General features: G+C 35.3%; 2 protein-coding genes across 3 annotated transcripts in view; one reads left to right on the top strand and one right to left on the bottom strand.

The window, feature by feature from the left end:
- LOC143211137 (uncharacterized) overlaps window positions 1-27991 on the bottom strand; it is a 505477-nt gene that overhangs the window by 296196 nt on the left and 181290 nt on the right. The window contains exon 3 of the mRNA XM_076428597.1: window positions 8102-8163. Within this exon, the coding sequence (XP_076284712.1) occupies window positions 8102-8163 (62 nt within the window). The remainder of the gene's footprint in view (window positions 1-8101; window positions 8164-27991) is intronic.
- LOC143211378 (uncharacterized) lies at window positions 143-27858 on the top strand. Of its 2 annotated transcripts, XM_076428994.1 has the most exons (6): window positions 149-854; window positions 15659-16252; window positions 18443-18566; window positions 18645-18795; window positions 20218-20434; window positions 24000-27858. In XM_076428994.1, the coding sequence occupies exons 2-6, from the start codon at window positions 16011-16013 to the stop codon at window positions 24124-24126; spliced, it is 861 nt and encodes a 286-aa protein (XP_076285109.1). In that variant the 5' UTR covers window positions 149-854; window positions 15659-16010; the 3' UTR covers window positions 24127-27858. The 2 variants fall into 2 exon arrangements, with proteins under 2 accessions (XP_076285108.1, XP_076285109.1); XM_076428993.1 differs by lacking the exon at window positions 24000-27858 and having other exon boundaries at window positions 143-854; window positions 20218-21600.

Below are 27991 nucleotides of genomic sequence, written 5' to 3'. Positions count from 1 at the left end.
CCTAGCCGGCGTTGCACTGTGTCCTCTCTTTCCATTTTCCAAGCCGCCCTCCCTCCCCACCTGCCCTCCCTCGCTTTGCAACCCCTGCGCAGGGAGAGGGGCTGCACTATCCGAATTCCATTTCCGTCCAATTACAATTCATCCCCGTTTCAAAGCAGCAGTCACGCCGCGTTCATCTCTCGCGCGCACGCGGGCCCGCCAAAAGCAATAATTTCTTTTCTTCGACCACCCCCGCCTCTTTTACACCCCCGTTCCCACACCTCCGCAGCCGGGTGCTCGCGCTCATCATCGAGCTCGGCCATTTTTCGCCGCCTTCGTTCGATTCGATGACGAATGCCCATCTCCCGTCCCACCCTCTCTTTGCTCCTTCGAAAAACCGGGGGTGCAAACGGGGGAAGGGGGTGAACGAGAAACGTTTATCACCGCCCGTTAATGGGAACGTATCGATTCGAGGAGCTAATCGAGGGTCGCCTCTCTCTTTCCTTGGCCCTCTCCTAGACGATTATTGTTGACTCCTTTTTGCGAGAGGATCGACGATAATGTCTCCTTTGAGACGGGAAATCCGGGGGTTTAAATGTCTGGGCTCTCTCCCGAGTGAAAACGCCCGGCGAGGAGCATTCCGTCGCCGTCACGGCTCCGTTTAACTCTTTCTCCTTGGGTTAATGAATCAGTAAACGAAGAGGGTTCGACGCCGGCTACCGGGAACTGTGGTCGCTGCCAGGATTCTAATGCTCGGCTTAATTCGCTGCCGGCGAATCTTTGCGCTGCGACGAACACCGTCAGGAAGTTACCGCGAATTCGGGAATCGAATGGAACATTCGATTTTTCAGCTGATTCTGCTCGAGCTTGTGCAGGTAAGTTTCATAAACGGTCCGTCAATAGGGACGCAGTATAGTGATCGTCAGTTTAACAGTGTCGCTATGTTTGTTTTCTGTCAGCTATATAACCTTTTGTTAGTTGAATGTTTGCCATTTATCGCTACGGATTTGTCGCTAAATTCGATTGAAGACCGTGTTAAAATTATTCAGTTGTGTTTAAGTCATCGAGTTGTTGCGGACGAAATTCGGTGAACGCTTAATTTCAAGAAATGGAAATGTGAATTGGCCCAGCTCGTTCACGCGATTTGACACCTCTTGACTTTTTTCGGGTGATTTTTGAAGAGCCAAGTTTACGTCAATAAACCAGTTACCACATCCAAGACTTAAAACACAATATTATTGCCGTGATGAATGCGATTGAAGCGTCCATGTTGGAAAATGTCATCGAAAATTTCGAACCAGTCGTAGTGAACATTTGAATAATTGAATAATCATCATTTGAACATTTGAATCATTGAATAATCATCATGTGAACATTTGAATAATTGAATAATCATCATTTGAACATTTGAATCATTGAATAATCATCATTAGGACATTTGAATCATTGAATAATCATCGTTTGAACATTGATATCATTTTTCACACATGAATGGCATAGATCGAAGTTCAAAATAAAATAATAAATTTGTTTTTATCGCTATTCCTTGTATTTTTAATTTGCATTTACGTTACTGCGTCCCTATTGGCGGACCCTATAAAATACAATTGATTATATTAATCTCGTATGTACAACGAGCCAGACTCGTGATGGAGATTCAAACAGAGTCTACTACACAAGCTGTCACGTTTAACTCTGCCACCCCTAATGACTCAGTTGTTTACACAGGAAAAATGTTTCGAGAGATATATTTGGAGCAGGACGTAAGTCTGTGTGGGCGTAGGTCATCTCAAGGGCATAATTTCCGAGATCTTACAAATAGTAATGTTTTTAACACTTTAACTCGAAAATTAAAGTTTTCTTCAGACCTAGAATCACTCCATTCTATATTAATTTTCTTCTTTGTACGAATATAAAATTAATATAATACAATACTTCATAAAATACTTAAATGTTTAGTAATTGATTAGATACCGACTTATTTAATAATGTAAACAATATTTTGAATAATGGTACAGCAATTTTTAAGGGTTAAATCGTACGACAATAAACAAGAACACTTTTTAAAGCTCAAAGCATCTACTTTCGCAATACATTGTCCATTTTTTTAAAGATATTTTTGTATACTATAACAGGTGGGAAAATGGAGACATACCTTATCTAGAAACTTGATGCGCATTTTTTCGATTTTCGAAATGTACATTGCCAATTTTTCTCTTTCTTACACACCTTCTATCATAAAAAACAACGGGAACATTTCAGACGAAGAGTTTAAGTGACTCACCCTGTATAAATTTTGTGAGCTGCGCGGTATTAATTTGTGTATCGAGTATTTAGTTCAAGGGAATAAAAGGTCGATTATCCCGATCGCGAGGTACGCGATAACAATTGCACGAGGTATTTACATTTACTCGATCAATTGTTTAAACGAGGTCGAAATGTTTGTTCGATATGCGAGTGGTATGATAGCAATGCGAACTCGATTTCAAAAGCACGATGCATACGCATATATTTTGCAAATCGTTTTTCCGCGAATGATCGTTGAATAAAATGTTTCAAGTGAAATATCAATGGAGCCCGGTTATACGGGTAATTGAAATCTGAACGTCGATTCGCGCAAAATTCGATAACATTTTGCATAGAAATCATTTAAACATCTATAGTGCATGCGGGAGGTTCACGATAGCATCTCGAAATTTGTTGCGAATATTAAAATAATAGATTTTGACTGGATACGAGTTCAAACTTATTGACAGATACGTGACTCCCACTGATATTCGGACACTCTTAAAAAGACGACAACATGTTTAATATTCGACCATACAATTTGAAATTTTTTGGGAAGTTAGAAGAATAGAATTGCTGTACAACGTGACAAAATTTTTGAAAAAAATTGCAAGTTGGTGGAATTGCAGAGAAAATACTAAAAGTTGTATACTGCAACTTTTTTATGTAAGCTTGTATGGAAAATTTAGAAAACATGTATCGTAGATCTGTATCATATAAACATATTTTGAAAATTTCATCAAAATCGACGTTGCAATTCGCTACTTTGCAATGCGAAAATTGCAGTTTTTCACGATTTTCAGCCTATAATTGAAATAAATCTAACGATTGTTGCATTCTTCAATGCTTGTAACTTTTCTCCGCGTCTACCGATTTTGATTTTGAAACGTATTTTTTAAATTTTCAATATGGGTCCACATTAAAAAGTTGTAAAATGCAACTTCTAGTATTTGCTATACAATTCCGACCAATTGCAATTTTTAAAAAAATTTCTTTTCACAATTTGTAGTAAATTAATTGCTCTAACTTTTCGAAAAAGTTAAAATCGTATAGTCCAATATTAAAAAGTTATCGTTTTTTTAGAGCGTCCGAATATTAATGGGGGTCACTGTATTTCAATCTATTTTAAAATAATAACTTAAGTTCTTTTGTTAGATCATAATCTCACTATTGCAGGGACACACATTTTTATTACTTTACTAAATTGAAAAGTTTTAACTATGAGTAAGTGAAATTGACTTTAAAAAATGTGTCACTGTTATAAATTATTAAAGATTGCATAATTATTCTTATTCTTCTATTCATGTTTTCTCTTATGCATTTAATACAACGATGAATTAAAGTATAAAATATTTGTATACTTCTATAATAAAAAAAGCTGTGCAATTTTATGTTGACACTTTAACACAATTTTATATTTACTACTATAATTTCGTATCAAAACAATTTATTTTTATTCGCACACATTTCAGATGATAGAATCTGTATAAACTAAAAAATGAATAAAAATGGGCTAAAATAAACAATGAAGTATCAATAGTAAAATGTCTAAAATTATTGCACAGAAAGTCATCTCTTCCGAAAAAAAGTTCAACGTGTACACCGTTGCCCGAAATACAAAAGAGACTCAATGAAGTATTTTTTAATAATCACCTATCTGACACTGTACAATAGTTTTCATTCAGCAAAAAGTCAGAAAAGCTCACCTCGATGTAGCGCAATATCCTAGAATATTTTCACAAAAAACCAGAGAAGCTTCACAGTAACAGCACAATGGTTTCGCAAACAAAAAAAGGAAGAAGTGTCGAGACAAAAGAGAAATCATCATCCGCAGACATGGAAGGCGGTTCTTTTTTTAAATAATAATTCGAATATCCGCACAAAAAATACCGTGAGTATTCAGCACGAATAAATAGATAACCCGTTCAATGCTCCACATATGTGAGCACAGAGTGACCCATTTTAATCCACCGATGCTAATTTCGGAAATTCCATTCAATTCAAATGCCTGCTTTTGGGGGATTAAAGGGAATGAACGAGCACTCGGAGCTGATATAAGCTCGCTAACTCTGAGCACAAACTTTGGCACGTTGACTGTCCAACTAGCATCCATAAAAACTATTCGAAGTTGAAGTCCAACGAGAATTTAGAAAATAAAATTTATGGAAAAATTGTCTACATCAATTGCCATGAACAGGAATTAGATACGAACAATTTTCGTGTATTAATAGTTTTAATAAATGCATAATAATATTAAAATATTCTTAGGGGGTCTCTCTCTCACCAAGTTTAAAATTATTGGAGAAATAAAAATTTTTCTCCAGTCACTCTTACATAAAATGGAAATATCTGTTTGTATTTTGATATATTCTTTGATAACACTCGACACCAAACTTTATTGCAACATAGAAGACGAAAAATTGTTACGAGAACTTAATCAAGAATAATTACCATACTTTTTAATATAGCATATGATTGATATCTTAATTTATTGAATGTTTGTAGGAAAAGAGTTGTTTAAACAGTCTTTAAACCCTTATTCTTGATTGAGTATCATTTTTTTGTATCAACTTAATTTTTCTTCATTAAGTCATCTCAGAAGAACTGGTCAAACTTGATGATAGACAATATTGTACAGTGTCGCAATTTTGCAATTTTGATTAATAAAAAAATAGAACACGTAGAACTAAAACATTTTATGTAACAATGACTGGAAAAAAATGTTTATTTCACCAACAATTTGAAATTTCCACGGTGGTGTGCTCCCCAAGTTTTCCAATTTTGCTTTCCATTTTATATTTTACGATCCCCACTGTTTGCAGTTACGTTACACAAGCTAATAATTCGCAGAAATCAATAATTGATTTTTAACGAACGTGAACGATTGCATCATAGGATCGTAATCAATCGCTAGCAATGACCTTCGCTGGTAACCAGACGAAGACCGGTCGATCTCTCTCCCTTAATTTTCTTTTTTTTCCCCGATCTCCCGTTCTGTTTGCGCCAATTTATCGGCGATATATCGTCGGGACCAATCATCCAATTAAGTGCCCACGCCTCTGCTCGCGTCTTCACTGAAAAAAGTAACTTGCTGATTGGCCACCTACGCGTACCGAACTGTAGTCCGGATACATTACCGATAATCCACCGACGTTATTATTGACGACGAAGCGCATCGGTGTCTCGCCGACTTCTCGTGAATTATTGCCGCGGAGAAAAACAGAGCGTAATTGCGTTCTAATGCGTTCTCGAAGAGGATCGCGAAATTGCACGAAAATTGGGAGTCATTAAACGGGGAGAGAGACCAGGTCCCCGTCCGACGTTCGTCCGAGCAAACACAAGCGAAAAGTCGCCCCGGCGCAACAGATAATTCCTATATAATTCGTTCGATGTCGTCGATTCGTTTCCTGAATTACACGCGGATTACCAACCAGCCGCCCCGAGAAAAACACATTTCACTCTGACAAACAACGATCAGGTCAACGGAACGCTTCGAACCTTCGCCGCGCACCAAGACGCTATGAATAATGGAACGAGAGCGATTCAACAAGATTGGAACTAGAATTGAGAAATTTCGAAAATTTAGAACGAATCTCTCCCGTCCTGTGGAATAAAAGAATTTCCCTTTGGTAATATTCGGGAAGTATGGCATCGTTAGGTTGCTCCATATGAAACGATTTTAGAATGCAGAACGTTTTGAACAAGAAATACTGTTGCAATCTTTAAATTTAATATTATCAAATTTTTTTCATTATTTAAAATTAAGATATTTATTTAATAACGTATTTTCCATTTTGTTCTATCAATCTTTGCCATCTTTGAAATAACTTACGTTATTGAATAAATAGATAATTTAATTTTATCTTTTTTCAATCTAAAAACGCTGCAAACTTTCGTTCCAACCTTTTAAAGCTGATCTTTAAGGTTCTTCAGTTTGTGTTAGGACGTCTAATTTTATTTTTAAATCAATTTCATTTCAACGTCAATCTAAATCTTTTTTATACGTATTATACGATGTTTGACCAAAATATGGTAATTAATCAACAAAGTATTCGACGTTGATAACAGAAACTACAAAATGGAGATGACAATCTTATAAATGAAGATCGTAGCCCACCAAAAAATTCAATTTTTACACAATATAGAATATTTTAAAGAATATAAATGAAAATAGAAGTGGTTTATCATTGAATTTAGAATCAGATATTTTATTGATAATTAGATTTCCAATTTTTATAGACAAATTTTAAGAAACTGGAATGAAATAAAATTCTATTTTTAATGGAAACTGCTTTTGTAGATCCAAAACAAATAAAAATTGTACAAAATTCTGTCGAATTGGATATTCTATCCTTTTTTGAAGATTTTCATAAGCCTTAAATTCATAAAGATCCGCAGTCTACTGATAATGTATGATGGTATTTAGTAATTTAGCTCTGATATTGAACGATGATATTTAGTATTACATACACATACAGTGATTTTAGCAAACTGTGTAACTTTTCAATATCAATAATGTAATATTCTTGTTTTGCAAGATAAATCTATGGTATTGTGGTGCTCAAGATTATGCAAGATACAATAACATGGAAAATGATCGTTCGATACGAGGTAATACGAGCATTCAGTACTCATTAACGGTCCGACAGCGTAGCTGGGTCATCGATCAATTAGTTTTATTACATTAGCGCCTCCGGTATCCAAACTAATAGGCTTGATGATCGTTAGCTGTGTAAGCGTCTACATATACGTAGTGGATTTTCAAAACCGTTTTTCTCGAAAACTAAGCTTCAGATAAAGCAAATTAATCTTATAATATACAAAATTAGTTAGTGATCATTATATAAAATTCAAATTATCTCCAAAAATTATAATCATTTTAATATTGTGTTTTATTCAATTTTATGTTCAAATAATTTGAGAAATTGTATTGTTCCATTTAAAAGGAAAGTGTAATTGAATTTTGCAACTGCACCGATCCACCCGAATAAAAACTCGAATTGTTCGAGGATTTGAGAGCTTAACAAACAATGCAAAATTTCTTTTTCACACCCTGTATATATATTCTAATTATAAAATAATGTTGGCGCACTTTTTAAAGGACCATAGCTTTTTCATATTGGACCATTGGCTGTTTTTGAGAAGGTAGAATAATTAGTTTACTACAGAACGCCACAACAAAAATCTTTTAGTATTTTCTCTGTAATTTTTGCACGTCATGTAGAAAACTGATTGTTCCAACTTCTAAAAACGAATACAAGTCTAGTCCAATATTAAAAAGTGTGCCGATACTATTTTGATTCACCGTATATTGAACGAACAGGTGAAGTTTTAATCGAGAAATTTGAAATAGCACCGACGCCGGTTATCGAATTTTATTTCTTGGCGTCAGAAGCGAGTTCGAACGAGTGTAAACTTCATCGCGGTTAACCGACGGCGACCGGGTTGTATTGATTAACGACGCAGCCTGTTTCTGTCTTGTTGCAAATTATCATTGCTCGAGCGGCGAGCAATCGGCGCCGGGTTCGCGACGATTCCCACCTGATGCCGATACATATCCGTTTTTAGTTGGATTATGCTGACCGCATTACGGCCGTTTGCCCCGGTAATCCGGTGCGCCCTTTGCTAACGCTGATTGGGAATTTGCGAGCGTTCGAATCGATAATAATTGATTCGAGATTACCAAACTGGTCGCGTTTCGCCAGGCCCTGTTCGTGATTGGGGAACAGATGCGCTCTCGATCGGGCCACGGCGAAAAAATGCTCGTCATTTTTTCTTTTCTACTAAAACGATCGCAGAGCTATTTGGTAACGATTTAATTGTGCAACTAACTTACCCTCTCGCCTTCCTTTTCTGGCAGGGAGTTCTTTGTCCGACGGGGTCGACGATCGCCGAGACCTGAAATGCACAAGAACGACTTCGTTACTCACAAGTAAATATTCAATTTCAACTTTTTAGTAAAATAAATATTCGTAGAATACAGTCGGAAGCAAAACTGATCGCATACACTTTAAATCAGAATAACTTTTTTATGAATGGATCAAAGGACTTCAGTTCCTCTGCAAGGCTAGAGGGATTAGTTTAGTAAATGACGTCTAAAAAATATGTTGAAAAAATGCATTTGGTCGGAATTGTGAAAAACAACAGTCAAAATTGATTTTTACGACGTTTTAAAATTTAAAAGATGTGTTTGGTCAACTCGTATAAATTATATACGTTCTGAAAATTTCATTGAAATTGGTTAATTGGTTTACGAGTTATAAACGATCAAAAGTGGTAAAAATTGCAATTTTTAAAAATTTTCGGCTCTTTTACCATTTTTCATTTACCATAACCATTTTTCAAATTTTCGTTGTTGGCCCAGCTAAAAAAGTTGTAAAAATCAATTTTGACTATTGTTTTTCACAATTCCGACCAAATGCATTTTTTCAACATATTTTTTAGACGTCATTTACTGAACTAATTCTTCTAGCCTTACAGAGAAATTGAAGTCGTTTGGTCCATTCATAAAAAAGTTATTCTGATTTAAAGTGTATGTGATCAGTATTGCTCCTAACTGTAGACTGTAGATTATTCACAGTGGAGATTGAAAATCCTAGAGAAAAGGTACGTCTCATTTACTTGGATCAAATATGTGGGTCCGTAAATGAGAAAACGCACCGTTTAACATTATATATATTTTAGTTAAACAATACAACAATATAAAGATGATATGATATGATAATAATTAAGATTAAGACTTGTGTCCCCACTCCACCTTCCCCTTCCGCCGCGGCCCGGTCACGTGACGCGTTTCATCACTGTCGTGCAAGTATCACAATGTCACGTGACATTCTTAACTTGACATTCTTAATATTATAAAAATACTAACTATAAAAATTAATATTTATAAAAGTAACAATTTAAATAAAATAAATAACAATTTGCTTTTCTACAGTTAATATTGTGCAATTCATCATTAGTGCCAGCATATTTAAACGAGAAGAAAACAGAATTCTAGATTTTGCTATATTTTTGATAAATTTTTCTGGATAAAATACTTTATAAAAAGATTATGTATTCATGTATTTCGCTAGCTATGAAAGCTTTATAATAAAGAAGTTTACATTCACAAATTCATACAAGCTGAAATAAAAAATATCCATAACTCCACGAGAACCATTCTTCTTTCAAAAAATATAATATTGTAGATACATGAATACCATTCAAAATTAATCTTTTATATTTTCATCATAGAAGTATAATTAAGTTTTATATTAAACATATTACATTTTATATTATATTATACTTCATATATTTTATACTATATTATACACATGATATTTTCATGAATATTTTAATGTTACTGAATACGCACTGTCTGTCCATTAACAAATATCGAAAATGTCAAAACCTTGTAAAATATATCCATTTTAGGTATGATCTATTTTCGGAACGTGTATTCATCAGCACGGAAACATTTTGTCCTGTCAAATTGATTCCTTTCAATGCATCGACTGTCAAGAGTGCCCGGCTAATAGTTTATTTTTAGCAATATTCAATTAAATTGGTTTGCCCTGTCCGAACGTATTATACGAGCTGTCAAAGCACTGGCTGTATAATTCGAAACGGTAAAATTCCACCGAGAGCAAAATGTGGAAAATGTAAATAAAAATTGTTCAGTATCAGACCTGGCATTCCATTAAATCGATGTTGGTACTTTATCGCGTTCCTGGGGCTTTATTCAGTTCACGTGTCTGACCATTATTGGATATTTCCACTTGAATTAATGTTTATAAACAGTGTCGGTGATCCGGTACTATTTATTTCCTTGAACAAATTCGTATCAATTTATTGAAGACACACCGAGGTCTCTTTCCACATTGACAGGGTCTTTGGCAATTTGTATTACTTATACTACCCTCGGCTGAATATATTCGGTCAAAATCGAGAATATAGTTGTTAAAAAAATTATTTTGTACATATTAGAGTTAGGCAAATATGACAGAACAATTAACGATATTTGCACTGTAACAATGAATAATATTCACTGGTTTTACCCTTTTGTCGTTAATAAAAATTCATTTAAACTATATATAGGGTTATTTGTTAATACACACATGAATGATGTGCGTGTATTATATGTATGTACATGTGTGTATTAACAAATAACCCTATATATATATGAATAAATAACACAATGGAAAATGTTTGGTTTGCTGAACCAATAATTTTTTCAGAAGTACACTACTAGAGTTAGAAAAATATAAATGTTATGAATATTAGTATCTACTCGAATTTATAATCGAAAAAATTGGATTAGATTTTTTTATTAATGTATATTTTTAATTAATATTTGTGCACGAGTTATTTGTTGAGCATTTGCAGTGTAAACTTTATAAGAAATTTACTGTAGGTACATAAGTAATATCGAATAACAATACTGACTATAGTCTTTAATTGGAAGGTCAATATCTAAAGAAAATATCTTCATCAATACACTTCAGAAGAAATTAACTTCAATGTAGAAGTAGTATAAGATAAGAGCTACTAATCTGATCAATATTAAGAATCATTTTTAAGACCTGAGTCATTGAGGTCAATCAACTCTTTTATGAATTTTTAAAGCATTTTAACAGAATGAAATATCTATGGAGTTTCGCTTACAGAATAATATTTGTACGATGTCTTCAACTTCATTTTTCAACGGCAATTAAAGGCGTGCTTACATTTAATTTCTAAATATTATCGTTCTTGATGTGTAAAAAGAATTACTGACACGCATATGATTACGAATTGGATTTAATGACATTTCTCTCGTAGCATGTGGAGCGTTATTTAAATTGTATTACATTACAGTGAAGTCGTGCACAGTAATTTGAGCTGTAATTACCAAACAACGCGTGCGTCTACATGTGTCGTTGTTAATTAACAATTAAAATTAATGACAATATTCGTTAAAATTAATTACGATTATTAGTGGTAGAAACTATGTTAAAGGTTTAATAAAATTAAACTTAATTGGTAACAACTTATTTGGAACTCTAATAGAATATTTACTGTATATTATTTAACGTTTAACGTGATAGATTTATCACTTTTATTTTAAATATGTTCTAGTATTAATAATTCAGTTGTGACGCATTGCAAATGCATGTAACTGACTTTAACGCTTCGTTGAACTAACTTTAACTGACACGCTTTAAATAGGAACTATTTATTAAACTATCAATTCAAATAACACACAAACACATCGATTTTATTATATATTTAACAATAAATTATATTTTATGAAACGCTGCATTCACTACTTTGTTAACAAATGATAAGGAGATATTGAAGATAATCAAATGAATGTAAGTACAGTGTGTGTGGATCCAAAAAGTATTTAAATTCAAATTATCATTATTTGAACTGTGATAATTACGTTGAAAAAAATAGTAAAACAAGATACCTATACTCATTTTAAAGCATGAAGCCTCTACTTTCGCTATGCAGTGCTCATTTTTCTCTAAGATAGTTTTTAACATACAGCGACTTCCTCTTTGCAATAATGCACGGAGGTCTCCAATATCAAACCTGTTCCTCACTTAGGTTTCCTAAAACAGCCAAACAAAATCGTAGCTTAAGTTATGATTACAATTTCTCGGGATATTACTGTTCAAATATTTTTCGGTGCAAGTTACGACCAAATGCTTGGAATGACGTTTGCTGCACTACGCGCAGCAGTGGCCTAAAACTGAAGAATCAATTGATCATCGCGAACACGTAGCAGTCCTCATGAAAACACAATGCGGCCGAGCACTTCGCTCCGCGCATGTTTATTTCATTCGCACGGGACGGGCGCTCGATTAACGACGGATCGGTCCCGATCGACTCAATCAGAAATACCTCCTCCATTCACAGCAATTACCGTCTCAATGATTAGTGCAAATCAATGCGCTTCGGCGCTTTGTCACCGTTCCCGCGAACATCGCGGAGGAGCCGTTCGTTCTTGATTCCTATTCGAATGAATATTCTGAATGTGGATCTCTCACGTTCCTCCGGATCCTCCTTCTCCATCCTCCTACTCCCTCGCACCTCTGCATCTTCTGGATCCTCCGTTTCCGTCGATCACTGTTTACCCAGTGTACACGCCTGTTTGCGTCTTTGTGTACTAACTCGGCGCCCGTTGTCGCCCGGAGACTTCGATAAAGTCGCGTTAATTGGAGCTTTCGGCTAGCATTGTGGGCCAAGTATCTTGAACGAGATTTAAGTCCTCCCTGCGCCGCTGAAGACGCCATTTCGAAGCTCGCAGCCCCCCTCAGTCGAAAACTTATTTAAACGCGAGCATCCTCGGCGTTGCTCAGCCGAGGCAGCCCGGACGACTACCGAAGTATGCCAAGTACTACAAGTGTTCCCCACCCGACGAATTTTACTTCATTTTATTTAACGATGTGACGAGCTCTTTACAAGCCGTTCTACTCAACTGGCCAGCTCCGGCTTTCCTTCGAGGGTATTCTGGTTTAGAACCTTCGTAAAATCAATTTTCTTCCATTTTCCTTAACGCCGCATGAATTTTCATTGTCGGGATAACGTTGCTTAAGTCCGTACACCTTAAGCAAAATCACGAATAAGTTGTAGGATTTATTATTTATTGACTTGTGTCATTCAAAATTTCTGTTAACTTTGTTGTAGATGCTTGATTTGACTTGTAATTAAAACAGTTATTCAATTAAAATCGGTACAACTAAGGAAATTAGCGTCCCAAATAAATATAAATATTTTTATCATACCATTTACTAAATAAATATATATATATAGGAATTACCTGTGTTAAAACTCCTGTGAACTTTGTTGCTATCTATTACGATAAAATTCAAATGTACACTTTCACTTGTAATCAAGAAAACTTATTAACACTAATCGTACCGAGCATAAAATGTGACTGGTATACGTTGCTTTATAAAACTTACAAGTCGAAATTTATTTAATAATTTCTAGTGGAAGCATCTTCGTAATTTCAATAATTATAAAATTAGAAATGAGGAACAATTCATTCGACCGGTCGTGGTACGATCAGTGTTAAATTAAAATCGGTACGACTAAGAATTGAAACCAGCGTCCCAAGTGACGCCATCTACAGCTTAAGTCGTACCCATAAATAAAATTACGTGAAAATAGTAAACCCTATATTTCTGAAGTAATTTATCTAAATGCAAATATTTTTATTCTAGAATTTATTAAATCAACAGGAATTACTTATGTTATTCAAAACTCCTGCGAACTTTATTTATTATGATAAAATTCAAACACCTGTACGCTTTTACTTGTAATTAAAAAAATCATTAAATTAAAATAGGTACACGACTAAGGAAACCAGCGTCCCAAGTGGTGGCACTTACATCGTATCCAAAAATAAAATTACGCAAAGATCAGTAAACCCATTATATCTATTAATTTATTTTATTTAATTACAAATATTTTTATCAAATCATCGTCACATATTCAATTACTACAGACATGAAAAATATATTTCTTTACCTTTTTGTTAACTCCAGCACAAAAATCATGCACCCATGTCTTTAGGCATTGAATCATGTTCGATGTCTTCTGCACAAATAACACAAAACCAATTGCTTTGACTTTCCATTTTGTAACAAATGTTTCTATCTTTCTTTTAACTCCTTTTTGTTTTTATATAGTTTTAATTCTATCTTTATAGTTTGAGTAATTGTTGATCGTGCTGGTACGATTGAGATACAGCAAAAGTTATATTTTAAATGATACGAAATCATTGAATAAAGCTAATACGGTATTGTTTCTACTAAACAACTATTTAGAAATTACATTACAGGATCAATACGTAACACGGAATATGATTCTATCAATAATTTACTTACTGTATAAACTGCCTAAATATACAGAAAATTATGAGATGATAGCATAACCTCAATGTTTGAAAAAGAACTTGTTACATCGTCTTGTTATTTAATTTTGAAGTAATATTTAGATTATAGAAATTCCCTAATACATGTCACTGTGTTATACTTGGATGTGTTATGTCGCGACGCAGTTACTGTTTGTATAAGGTTAAATACGAGTTATCTCGTGATGCCGATATTGTTTATATAAAGTCACAGAAGAATTATCTCGCGACCACCACTGTAGTGTACAGAGTATTAAAATCGTCTCCCAATTACATCGTTTCATATGTATATTATACTGCGACGAGAACATAATCACGATTGGTTATGTTTTGAGAATGACTATAGTAATATTTGTCTGTAACTTCTGGTTATAAAATTGTAACATTTATTTTCTTTAATATTTTCTTCAAAATTTATATTCCTCTCGAGTATTTCCAAAGAAGATTCTTCCAGTTAAATGAAAAAGAAGTCGCACACAAGTAGCGTAGTTTGAAAAAACTAGAACAAAATCAGCGTCGTTCTTCTATTGTTCTTCTAAATTCGATCGCAATTTCTTTGAATCCTTCTTCATTTTTCCAGGAAAGAACTGGACACGAGTTTCCTAGGAAAACTGTGAGTCTCTGTTCGAAACATAAATCTCTGTCTAATTTGCTGATCAATTATGCCCCGTACCGTTTTATCCGCGAACTTCTTACCTTACAAAATACGGAGCTTGCTAGTTTTTGCGATAAATACTCGTTAAGAACGAGGGCGGAATTTATAGCCGCTCGACATAATGTATTTTTAATACATTGGACGCTTATTAAAAAATTGCGTGCGAGCTACCAGCAAGTAATGCATCATCACTGGGTTAACGATGCATGGAGAAATTGATTTAAACCCTTCGGATCTGTACAGTCCAATATGGATGTTAAATGATGTGTCACGCGCCGTGCAGAAAACATTAATAATAGTTAGTCGATAAAATATCCTACTCTTTCTGGTAATCACGATCTATCTCGCACTGAATTTTTATGCTTTGCGTGACTGCCATTGAACCCTCAGCAAAGAGGGACACTAAGGCACACGTTCAATAAAATTGCAATTACTTTCTTTTGTTTTCATTAATCTATGATGAAAGTTGAGCATACGGTACATACAAATGTAGAACATGATTCAAGAATATTTAGTCACTGATTATATTAGACAATTTATCTAAAGAATATGTGGTATTTAGAATATTAGACACTTCATTTTAAGAATATTTGGTTACTTTATTTTATGAATATCTGGTCATCTAGAATATTAAACATTTTATCGTAAGAATATTTGGTCACCTAGAATATTAAACATTTTATTTTAAAAATGTTTGGTCACTCAGAATATTAGTCACTTTAATTTCAGAATATAACTTTCGACTAATTGAAATTATTGCAAGAAGAAACACATTTCCTAGGATCGTCTTATACGATTTCTATTTTGCATAACAGTCTACAGTCCACTTATGACAATTTCTGTTTGAACAGGACTCGCATGAAATTGGTGGGCCGCAAATGGCGAAGAATTAGCGTTTGCTCGATGTCCACAGAAGTCATTTGTCGAGCCTAACCACGCCTAATCGTCCATCAAAGGTAGCATTGCTCGGCGACCTTTTTTCTGCCGATCACGAACCGAGACGAGCAAGATCGTGGGCAGAGTCGACGATCGTCGCGATCATAGTGCTACTGGCGAATATAAAAGGGGCGTATCGGTGCGTAACTGACCAGCAGTGTGTCAAGAGCGTATGTCCGGTCTTGGTGGTCTCGAGGAGTCGATCTCGCGTAACGGGTCACATTCGATCGTCAGCTAGCCGATCCCACTTCGTCGGCCTATAAAAAGATGTCTCAGAAGGGTCCGGACGGCAGTGCCGCGTGCGAAAACGAAATGTCCACGTCGAAAAGCAGCTCGTTGCTTAGGCTGAATCAGGAGGGTCGTCGCGGATCCGCCGATTGGCAGGATCAGGACACTGATTCCGAAATCAGCGAGACCGATTTTCTAACCAAGGGCGCGTTCCTCTTGACGCCCAGCCACGAGCTGAGCATCGAGAAGGCGGCCACCATCTGCGAGAAGATGAACTTCCGGTGAGTGTTGAATTTACCAAGCCCCTCCACGAGTAGCATTGTTCTTTGATGTTGACGCGTTCAGTGTTTGCTTCAGCAGCAGTCGCTATAGTTATATGGTAGAGTCTTCTGTACACACTAATAGGGAGTAAAATATTCGGAGAACAACTATCTCTCTGTTACCAAATTTCATTTATTTAATTTAAAATCAAGAGATAAAATCAAGGAACCCAAATCTTTTTGTCCATAAGTCTTAGGACACCCTTTAAATTCGAATAACTTTTTATAAATTGGTCCAGCCGGCTTGAGCTTTTTTGAGATGTTAGAAAAGGATTACTAATCTCGAATTAGTTAGACTTTTAGAATTGTATTAAAGTTAGTAATAACATAAATTTAATAAATTAATGAAGATTATTTTATTGGACTGATATTTGAATTTATGAAACTTCAAAATTTCGAATATGGGAGGATCTACTGTGTTTCATTGTGACGTCTTTGCATAAACCGAATTCTATTAGAACTTTTATAATGCAAACGGGTTGAATATCCACTATGATAAATTTTGACTTTGTAGGTTCAGTTTTATTAACTAAATTAGCTTGATCTTCAATTTCAATGGCAAGTGGAAATAGTGAGCATTGGTCAGACATAATTCAGTGAGTAATTAAATTGTTAGAGGCACAGAATGAAAAATGTCTTTTTTAACCTCGTGATGAATAGCGTTGTCTACAGTGCTACTGAATGTACATTTGTCATTTAAACATTTTATTATTTTAAATTAACATTGTCAACTTGCGTAGATGGATATAACCATTTTATAATTCATTGCACCAGTTGCACACTTTTGGGTAAATTATTATCATTTGAACAAAAGAATTTCGTACACATTTTCTATGTAATTTTTCGAATCGAATCAATTCGAAATACAAGAATTCGAGTATTCGATTGTGGTATCCAGAGTAAAACTCGCAAAGTGTATCGACGTAACATCGTGCCAAAGCTGGTGCGATAATTGAAACGAATTAGCTGGCCCGCGAAGGACAATATTGAAACAAATGTGCTGATCGCAGTCGTTAATCATCGCAGCCTAATTACGTGGAAGTATACTTATAGGGTACATTGCAGCCCCCACGACACGGTCAATTTCCCTTCGGTTTTAACAAAACTGTCCTTCGACTTCGAAAAAGTGATTAATCTATTAATAGCATTTACAATCTTTATTTATACTGTTATCTAAATTTTTCTAATCGTTGTTATATTGAAAATCATTAAAGACGATCGAAATATCCAACAAAGTAAGATCCCTCAAAACACAAAGTTTGTTAATTAATTTTGGAACAATCAGGCAATGAAGAAGAAATTATATTATTTAAAAGAATCCTTAATTTTTAGAAAATCTATAACTTTTTATTGCTACAAAAACATCTCGAATATTAAAGAATTAATTAATATTATCACCACAAAATATTCAAAATGTTTCTTCCATTTCTGACACACGCTATGATACAAAAAGATAGGTAACACTCTGTTATCAAAATTGAAGCTCACCTTCATTCAATAAAATAGTGCCAACTCAAAAAAATTACATACGTCATTACGTTTCCTGCAAAGAACGTATTACTTTTATCTCTTTCATTCTTTTCTAATATTTATTATTTTTAAGAAAAACGCTAGTTAGGAATATCGCGAGCACCCCGTATAATGCAAGTGTCAATTGTTTGTTATTTTATAATACGAAAATTCTCTTACGCGAACACTGTCACTCCCCAAAATTAGCTCCAACAACGCAAATCCTATTTTTACGTGGACAAGGAGTAACTGGTCGATAGCAGAGACACTGTGCTCGCCTAAATACAATTCTTATCGACGAAGTAACTCTAATAAAGGTCCCGGCATTACAAACGATGAATTCACTCGGCCGCCTCGATTAACAGGTTAAGCTCCAGTGGATCACAACAATTAAGATAAGCCATGTCTTCATTTCGGAATGAAATTACCTCGAGAAAAGTCGAAGCGCGATAATTGCTCGATAGAGGAGCTCAGCAAACAAGATAAAATCCACCGGGGCCGTTGGTGGTAGCGACTGGCAGAAACGTGGGATGGGGTTGAGAGAGCACGATGCGGGGGTGTTGCCGGGGAGGAGGGGTGAAGATCGAGAAAAAGAGAGAAAAAGGTGGGGAGATAAAACATCGTTTTCGCTTTGCATTACAGTGGCGCGTTCTCCTTGACGAAGACTGCGACCGGTATACTCTTCAAGTTCAGCAACATCGACGATTTTCAGGCGGTTTACAAAAAGGGCTTCCACAAAGTCACCGGGGCACGCTTCTACAAGAAGGTACTTATCTTTCGGTACACAAAGGACCCTCCCACTTCAAACGTCTCTAAATACGACGTTTCGTATTCATGAACGCAGGTCGCCATACCGTGCAGACCCGCAAAGACATTCACCGTCTACGTTTTGGACGTACCCGAAGAATTACCCGAAGAGGATATTAGGCATGCTCTCTACAAGTACCGGTCCATAGTCGAAGTTACGCGGCTACCCCTCAACACCGGCACCGTTCGTAAGTATCCCACCGCGAAATCGCGATAGCCTAAAAGGGGACGCCCTTCTACTTCTCAGAATTTCTTTTTTGACACCGGCGTGCTCACCTGTGCTGATCACACCCAGATCCTTATCCTCGCTCCCTAGCGGCGGACCTACGTCTGCTTGTATAGGGTGAGCAAATAACAATTGGAACGTTTGCCCCGGGGATCCAGAGAGTTGGGGGAACTTTTCAACACTTTCATATCTGTGAATTTTAAATTTTAAAAGACAAATACGAAAGAAATATCGTTCTTATGTTGGCTGCAAAGATATCTGAATTGTTTAAAAGTAAAATATTTTTTCTTTTAAATGATTAATTTAAAATACTTGCATTTCTGACAATGAGATGTGCGAAATTTCTATAGTTCCAGTTCATAAATAATGGTTCATTGACAATATCAAATCAAAATTTTTTATCCTTTTATCACAAAAAAGATATAAAATACAAATCTATGTACTGTAAGTACAATGCTAATTTTATTTGTTATCAAACTTCAAATCATTACTTACTAACTTCGAAGTATCCACAATAATTTGATCGCTCTCTGTATATTTTTTAACAAAAACCTACAGGTTTGGGAATTGCAAGGACAACTGAGAATACTCTTTCCACCTTCTTGTATTTTCCAGGCCATAATTAAGTTTGCTAAAATGAAAAGCAATTTCAAATTTTTTAGGTATTTCAAAAGTAGCAAAGGTTTTTATTCTGCCCCTTATTAGGTAATTTATTCATCAAAATATGGTTAGAAATATTCGTCTGTAGTTTAATTGTAGATATACAATATAGTGGCAGTCAGAAGATGAATTCATTTTCCAGTTGAAAAGTACGAAACCTAATTATCGATCTCCACATTACGAAAATCTTTTCCAATTTAATTTTTACTTCAGCAAGAACAAGTGAAAAAAGAATACAATTATGGAGACAAATAACAACTAAAAACTATTTTACGATTCAGTTTCTACTTCAGCAAGCAAAATTCAATGATAAACACAATTATAAGGAAAAGATATTACTACATTAATTTTTAAGCATGAGTTGAAGAATACAAAACCTGTCGATCTTCAGCTAAAAAACTTTGTCATCTCTCTAAAAACTATATTGTGATTCAATTCCTACTTCAGCAATGAAAGATCAGAGACGAATTAGATCAGCATGAAAAATCAAAAATATCGGTTACAAATTCAATGAACGAGTTATTAATTTGTATGGTTGGAAATCGTGGGGACAAGGGTAATAAATCGGGAGCAAGAACCACGGGGCAGAACAAAATCATGAATCCTCGCGACTAATTCCCCGAATTCGCACACAGCCGATCGAATGAATTCCCCCCCGTTTTTCTCCCTCATTTGCCTAACTGCGCCCGGTGGGTGACCAGTCGATGTCTGCTTTGTGAATTAGTGAAAGCGATCAACGACAAGCTGAAAAACGACGCTCACAACCAAAACGAGCCGGCGACGATTTACACTGGACCACCCGTTATAAGGGTTACCCTGGCCAGCGTGGAAGAGACCTCGATGCTGCTGAGCCGTGGTCTGGATTTTTATGGGGCCACATATTTCCCCACCGAAACGCCCCATCCAGCTGCTCAACCCCTTGCCAAATACAAAAACAACAGGTGGGAAATGAATGTGTTCACATATGCTTGCGAAACGCTCACTCCGCGTGACCCATCGTGCGCGCATCAAAATCAATTTCAATTTATCAGGGGCTGCAAGCCCGATTTCATTTCACCCCCACCTCGCCCCGCTCTGCCACTGCTGGCTGACTAACTCACTTTTTCTTGCATCTGAATTCTTTTCAAGCGATTTTTGCGGGCACGCCTGCCGACGATAATTGATAAATAGACTGCGCAGAAATTTCATATAGAAATTTTCACGGTTGATTGTAAGAAATGGAAGATGGATGAAAATAGATGTCTTCGTTCAACGATTATAACCCTTTGCACTCGAGTGGTGACTCTAAGGCGCCACTAAAATTGCTGTACCATTATTCAAAGTATTGTTTACATTATTAAATATGTTGGTGTCTAATCAATTACTAAAGATTTAAGTATCGTATGAGGTATTTTATCAATTTCATACCTATAAAACGAAAGACATCATATTCTTCCAACGTATTCTTCCAACATATTTACAGTTTTGTTTTTCAATCGTCCATTGCGTTGATAAACAATATATTAAGTGGGAATAATGACTTATTTTCTTTCAATCGTGTATGTATGACAGTGTTATTAAAATTAGAACACTGTAACTGAGTGAGGATAGTGACACAATTTGTTTTGCCATTTTTATAGGATATTGTTAGATAAAAAGTCAACAAACGTATAATTTTTAAAAACATGTTATAAATATGAAACTAGATTTACAGTCATCGACGTCTACATACTTATCAAACTGTGAAATTGGAGATATTTATAGTTCAGTGAGGATAGATTAGTCACAAAGTCTACAGATTTGTCAAATTGTTAATGCTTGAAATAAAGCAGTAAAACATTATCATAATATTAATTCATTTATTACTAAAAATTAGGCAAATTCTGAACAAATAACGTTGATTTTATATTGTTTTATAAATGAAAGTAATAATGATGAATTGAAAGTAATATCTATTACTTTCTCCACATTTACTCCAGCTTATAAATAAAACAATAGACAAACCAATCTCACAAATGGTTAATTGTGAGGGCTACGAATAAATTTGTATTGAATTCATGTAAATCTGATAAATAGACTGCGGATCTTTATGCATTTATGAGAAAATTGGTTGGGTTAAATATGAAACGGTAAAAGTTAGAAAAATTCAAGAACATTGTAACATTGTTTTTAATGTAACAAAGTCATTAGGGAATAAAATCAATTCTTGTTTTACTTCTGCTTCTCACAATCAATGCAGATAATTTTTATTTTGCATAAAGATCCGCAATCTACTGATAAATTTTCAAACCTGATTATCTCGAAAATGAATCGTCGCATGAAAAATTTTATAGTTTCATTTTGGCGTATTTTTGCACATAGAATTACCCCTTGGCCGATTGCACCACGATTTCGAAATCACCCTGTATAATCTCAGCTCCAACTAAAGCTGTGAAGCATTCTTCGAACGGTTCACGAATCGCTGTTCCGCTACAATGCTATTTTTCGAAACCAGCGTTCGCAGTAATTACTGTATTCCAGTTCCAAACAAAGAAACGTTCGCGGTGTCCGCGCGCGGCCAGCAATTTCGTATGCGACAACCCAGTATTAATTGCTTCAGATTAAACTGTCTACGTTTAAATTGTCCCTCGAAATGCCACGCGGCTCTCGTGTTTCATTCTCGCGCAGCGGAGCATAGTATTTAATACCGGGGCCCAGTTTTCCATTTCGCGAAAGATGACAATACTACTGCCATTAACCGAGAACTGTTGATCAAAGATTATTAACCGATTCCAGTGAAAATAGGCCAGAGGCTGTATCGCCTAACAAAACTCTGCTGCTCCTTGTTTACCAATCATAAAGGCGCAACGGTTCCCGATCATATTCGATTGTAAAACGCGCAAATTGAAAATCCCCGAAAATACCGCACGATCGAATTCGCGGCCGTTTCTGCGAAGAGCAACAAAACAATTGTATAATGCGCGTGCACGGTCTGTATCGCTCGATGGAAACAGACAACCGGTCGACTGGACTCACGGTAGAAATTCGTTCGCGTCGAAATAATGCGAATTATATTCCGCACAGAGACGAGATGTGATGGCGTGATTCGCGACGTGGTGGTGTTCCGTATTTCGCCAGAATAATTCCCATTGTACATACGTCCCGTTCCACGAATTAATGTCGCATAATTGCGTTGTTGTTAACCCGTTTCATTATTATTTCGCTCGCCATTCTAACGTTCTTTCACTTTGTTTGCCCACTAGCTGGTACATCAAGTGTGTTGCTGTTCTCTCTAAAACCGTAACACGTATCAGTTTTATTTCCGTTTTGTTTGCTTCATGCTGTGCAGTTTTGCGGAAATTCACCGTTCATCCCAATTTATGTCCATTGTTCGAGTTTCGTTCATGTTCCTTCGATTTAATAGTAGTCGTACGAGTTTAAAAAACCCACAAGTTTTTTATTTTACCCTTAAGGGAGTAGTGTCCTTTTTCCAGGATTGCAAGGGTGCGGGATTCGCGATCTCATTTCTCGATAATACAAAAATGGGGTTTTTCGGTAGTCAAAAACGCTAGATGAAAGATCGATGTAGGGCGCTATCGCCCTCAAAAGTCCTATTTTTTCGTTTACGAGGCATAATTTGCATTATTCGGCAGCGTAATTTGCATTATTCGGAAGCATACAACTGCGCATGTAGCTATTTCAATAGCTACATGCTACCGAATACAGTAATTCTTCAATCGGTGTCCTGGGTCGCCTGTGCAATCGCAGTCCAGTGCTTACCCACTCCACTGCCGGCCAACGCTGCGCCGTACAGTGGGCCCAAACGCCAATCTATCTGATAAAAAGTCGTATTTCCAATCACATACTATTACTTACTTTTTTATTTGTTTCCATTCTTAAATCCCTGTAGATCTTTAAATTATATTCTGTTTTGCTCTGAAGATTTTTTATATAGGGTAATATTTACGCAAAAGTCTATAGTCGCTGCGGCCTTTAAGAGTCCCCCAGAACGGTCAGTGCTTTTACTACTGGTAAACGTTAATATTAAATGCGAATATTTTGCCTTTCATGGGGTTTGTAGAAGAAAGTACGTACTTTCATTGTGTAATTACAGAATTTGCAAAAGTTAATGAATTTTCCAAATACCTGTGTTCAAAGGTAGACAATTTTTTACATCATGCATTTCAGTTTTTCGAATGTAAGTAACCAAATTGACGCGTATTGATCGAATTTCCTGTTTGATTTCGTAATGTAGACTCTGTTCTTTAATTCTTGTCAAAATCAGCCGCCAGAACTTGCCAGAAATTGTTTAATGTAACTTAATGTAATGTTAGGTGACTTACCCTGTATTGTACTGTTTTCTTCAAGGAAATGATCGCGGTTCTGATATGGACAATTTCTTAAGAATGGAAAATTTAGTTTCGAAATACTATTTGACTGAACCGCATGTCACGATAATCTCGGTTTGCCGCGAGGACACTATTAATTAAAGCGGAATAAAGGAAAGTCAATTTTTCATCGGGCCCGGCGTGTCTGGCGTGGTTTCAGGTGGTTCGAGCTGGCAGCCATTGGCGCCGGACAAAGGGTCAGAGACTTGCTTCCGGTGTTCGACAACGCGGGCTTCAACAAATTGTCACCTCCGGCCAGCCGGTTGATAAAACCGCAAAAAAATTGACGTATCCGCCGGTTCCCGTCGACGTCGTCGTAATACCACGGGCTCCGCCATCGAAACCCCATCGAACCCGGGTTAGCAGCGTCAAGGAACGATCCCGAAGGATCAAGGATAAGTCGAGACGAGCAGGAAATCCTGCGGCCCGTGGTAACGAAACCGTTTTGCGGTAACGGTGTCTTAATTTGACGACCCTACACTGTTGTTAGGCTAAACGTGGTAATAATCCAGGTAGAACTGTCTCGGCTGAAAACTTTTTAATGACGGCATGTTCATTTCACTACTGTTTCGCAAATGCCAGTTGCGTTTCTGTGTCTCGCGCATTGATATTAAATCTTTTTATGGGACAATTACACTCTAATTAGACACGCGGAACTTGCACTAACGGGGGTAAGAGAGGTTTAGCGTGGTAACGGGGCTCGCAACACCCGTGTTTCTGTTGTTCTAGAATTTAACCGCAATGAATAAAATATTTTATATTTATTGGTACTGCAACGGTGGATGCGTTTGACTACTTGTGGTAGCCATAGCTGGACCCATTCGAATCCTTACGTTTTAATTGTCTCGTACAGGTTTTTGAACCTACTTCCTTGAAGTCAGAGGTAATCCTCATATTGGACTTAATATAAATAAATAATTATTCAAAGGGTTACCATGGGTTCGTCGACAACTCATTTGACCGACACTGTTTTGATCGACACGATTTGACCGACAATAACTTTCGTCGACACTATGTTTTCCTCGACATTGTCAAATCGTCGACAAATGATTTGACCGACACTATGTTTTCATAGACACGGTCAAATTGTCGACGTCTGCTGCTTTCATCGACAGTCCGTGTTTAGCGAGAGGTTTGATTCGTATTTTCTAATGGTGACTAATCGTTATTATCACTGTTATGTTCTAGACGCATTTAGTTGCTTGTATAATAAAAAATAAAGAGAAGTACTTCTTCAGCATTTCTTCAAATGAACAAACTTTATTCATATTGGGTACACGCAAATTAACAAAAATCATAATATTTCATTTAATTTCAAACATAATTGTGTAAATACATATACATAATTTGAATGAAGAGAACGAATGTTACGCATATACATACAGTGACTCCCGCTAATATTCGGACACTCTTGAAAACACCATTACTTTTTTAATATTAGAATATACGACTTGAAATTTTTGGAGAAGTTAGAACAATTGAATTGCTACAGAACGTGACAAAAATTTTTGAAAAAACTGCAAGTTGTTGGAATTGCAGAGAAAATACTAAAAGTTGTATTTTTAAACTCTTTTATAAGGGCTTATATGGAAAATTTAGATCTTTTTAGATATTCGTAAATCTGTATCAATTAAAAATGTTCTGAAAATTTCATCAAAATCGGTCGACGTTGCAATGAGCTACGAACGTTTAAAGCTACAAAACGTATTTTTTAAAATTTCAATATAGGCCCGCATATAAAAGTTGTAAAATGCAACTTTTACTATTTTTTCTACAATTCCGATCAATTGCAATTTTTAGAAAAATTTCTTTTCACATCGTGTAGTAAACTAATTGCTCTAGCTTTCCAAAAAAGTTCAAATCTCATAGTCCCATATTAAAAAAGTTATGGCGTTTTTAAGTGTCCGAATATTAGTGGGAGTCACTGTATACAGATTACAAAACATAAAAAAATTGTACAACAATTACATAAATATCAAGTAATGAAATCAAAGCGATATATTTTGTTCTAAAGCCTTTAAAAGATCCATATCACTGTACATTTCTCGGCTCTCTAGTATTTTTCTAATACGTCGACGAAAACATAGTGTCGGTCAAATTATTTGTCGACCATTTCACAATGTCGAGGAAAACATAGTGTCGACGAAAGTTATTGTTGGTCAAATCGTGTCGATCCAAACAGTGTCGGTCAAATGAGTTGTCGACGAACCCATGGTAACCCTTATTCAAATGGAACATCAAAAAATTAGAAATTAGAAGGAACGATTATTAATCTGAGCAAAGATAGACCACCCTACACCTGCCATTTTGGGGTTAAGATGCAGTTCAATATCTTGACCAGTTGGAAAAAATATTGTATATTGTATGGGTGTTATAATTTATTAAATATTATAAAAGAATTATACTAAAAACATGCAACTTCTCAAAAGATATCTATGTGTATGTATATGCAACCAATCCTATGCGAATGAGGAATTTTTAAAATAAGGATCTTTGCTTACTTAAATAATTAAATTGTCTCGTTAAATCATTGGTGGTATAATAAAATACTCTTGGAAATATTCTAATTTAATCAATCGAGACGGGTTTATTCAATTTATTGTATGTCCATTCTCATCGAAATGGTAAATAGAAATCAATATTGCTTAGCAGCATAAAGAAATAACAAAAATTGACAACAAAGTATTTACATTGAATGGCTATTAATTTACCAAATTAAAATATTTCAATTAATCAGTCTAATCAGCAATCTAAAGGCATTCCATCGTAACCTGTCGAATAAAATATTTTTCATTAATTGGTACGGTTAATGTATTGGAGAAATTCTAGAGCAAATTTGTTCATGACGAATAATATCGTACATTAATGTAAAAATTTCTCATTTAAAGATTGAATAGTTTTCCACGTTCCATAAATCTTCTCTAATTTTTCAAGTACAGTAGATACCAAATGAAATACATAATTCTGTTTCACAGACTCATATATTTCTGGCCGACGATAAAACGACCTACTTCATAGCTGAAATCGAGGAAAATCGTAAATAATTCATGAAGACGTGAGCCCTTCCCATCGAGATGTTCTCTCTCTCTCTCTCTCTCTCTCTCTCTCTATTCTTATAAATATAAATTATTTCAGAAGCGTGTCTTGAATGTCTTGCAAGAGCATTATAAAATTAACGTCACAGATGAAATCATCTTTCTATTGTACAATGATATATGTATGTATAAACGTTTGCAGAGACAGTTCTACCTGGTCTGTTGCTTGTTCTACAAGAAATGTTCCTATTTTCCTTCTTTTTTTAAAAAAATGTTAATCTTTAACTGCAATAATACATCGCTGTTCCTATTTAAGCTTTTTGAAATGAATGCCAAATGTTTCTAGAACGAGGAAATGTATAAAGCTGTTTGCGTGATTTGAAAGAACTCGGAAATATTTCAGAACGAACTTCTTTTATCTTAATATTTTCAATCTCTACATATGTTTTAATTTATATGAGATAGTATTTATATAAGTTAATTAATATTTTAACAACACTGAACACGTTTTTGAACGTTCTATTAACAAAATTTGACATTTAGATTGTAGATTATTCAAATATTTATGTGGAAACTATTATATTACAATTTCAAATATAAAATAATGTGTACTTTTTGTTTGTTCCACCGACGAATTTCATCCAATTTTTCTACGTTATTTGCAGGGAAATGGAGCTAGATAAAAATTGATTTGTTACGTAAATCATTTTCATTGTTCGAGAATAATGCCTCCATATATTTCTTTCTCTATTGTTATTACTAGACTGCGAATTTGATGCATTTATAACAAAAATTGGTACGTACAATTTAAAGCAGTAGATACATTTAAAAAATTTAAGACCCTAACGTATTAGTTTCAGTTTAATAAAATAATTAAAACAAGAAAGAAATTTTTATTTAGCCTCTGTGTCTTGGAATCGACGCAAACATTTTATTAGATCCGCAGTCTAGTTATTACTGTATAAGTTTCTTCAACGACTCATTTTTATTATAAGGGTAAATATGTACCTATTATTGCGGGTGTATGTTTCACTGCGATATTTTTTCCCAATGAATTTAAAATACGTAAAAACAAATATTTTGTCCTGAATAACTTTGCACAATTCAACGAGTTTGT

This window comes from Lasioglossum baleicum, chromosome 8, assembly GCF_051020765.1.
Source record: "Lasioglossum baleicum chromosome 8, iyLasBale1, whole genome shotgun sequence".
Lineage (NCBI taxonomy): Eukaryota > Metazoa > Arthropoda > Insecta > Hymenoptera > Halictidae > Lasioglossum > Lasioglossum baleicum.
Note: the sequence above shows the minus strand (reverse complement) of the source record. Positions and strands in the feature narration are given on the sequence as shown.

Coding starts and splice junctions, on each gene's coding strand:
- LOC143211378 (XM_076428993.1), top strand. CDS start 16,011: ATGTCTCAGAAGGGTCCGGACGGCAGTGCCGCGTGCGAAAACGAAATG. Junction 16,253..18,442: donor TGCGAGAAGATGAACTTCCG/GTGAGTGTTGAA, acceptor TTTGCATTACAG/TGGCGCGTTCTCCTTGACGA. Junction 18,796..20,217: donor CCTCAACACCGGCACCGTTC/GTAAGTATCCCA, acceptor TTTGTGAATTAG/TGAAAGCGATCAACGACAAG.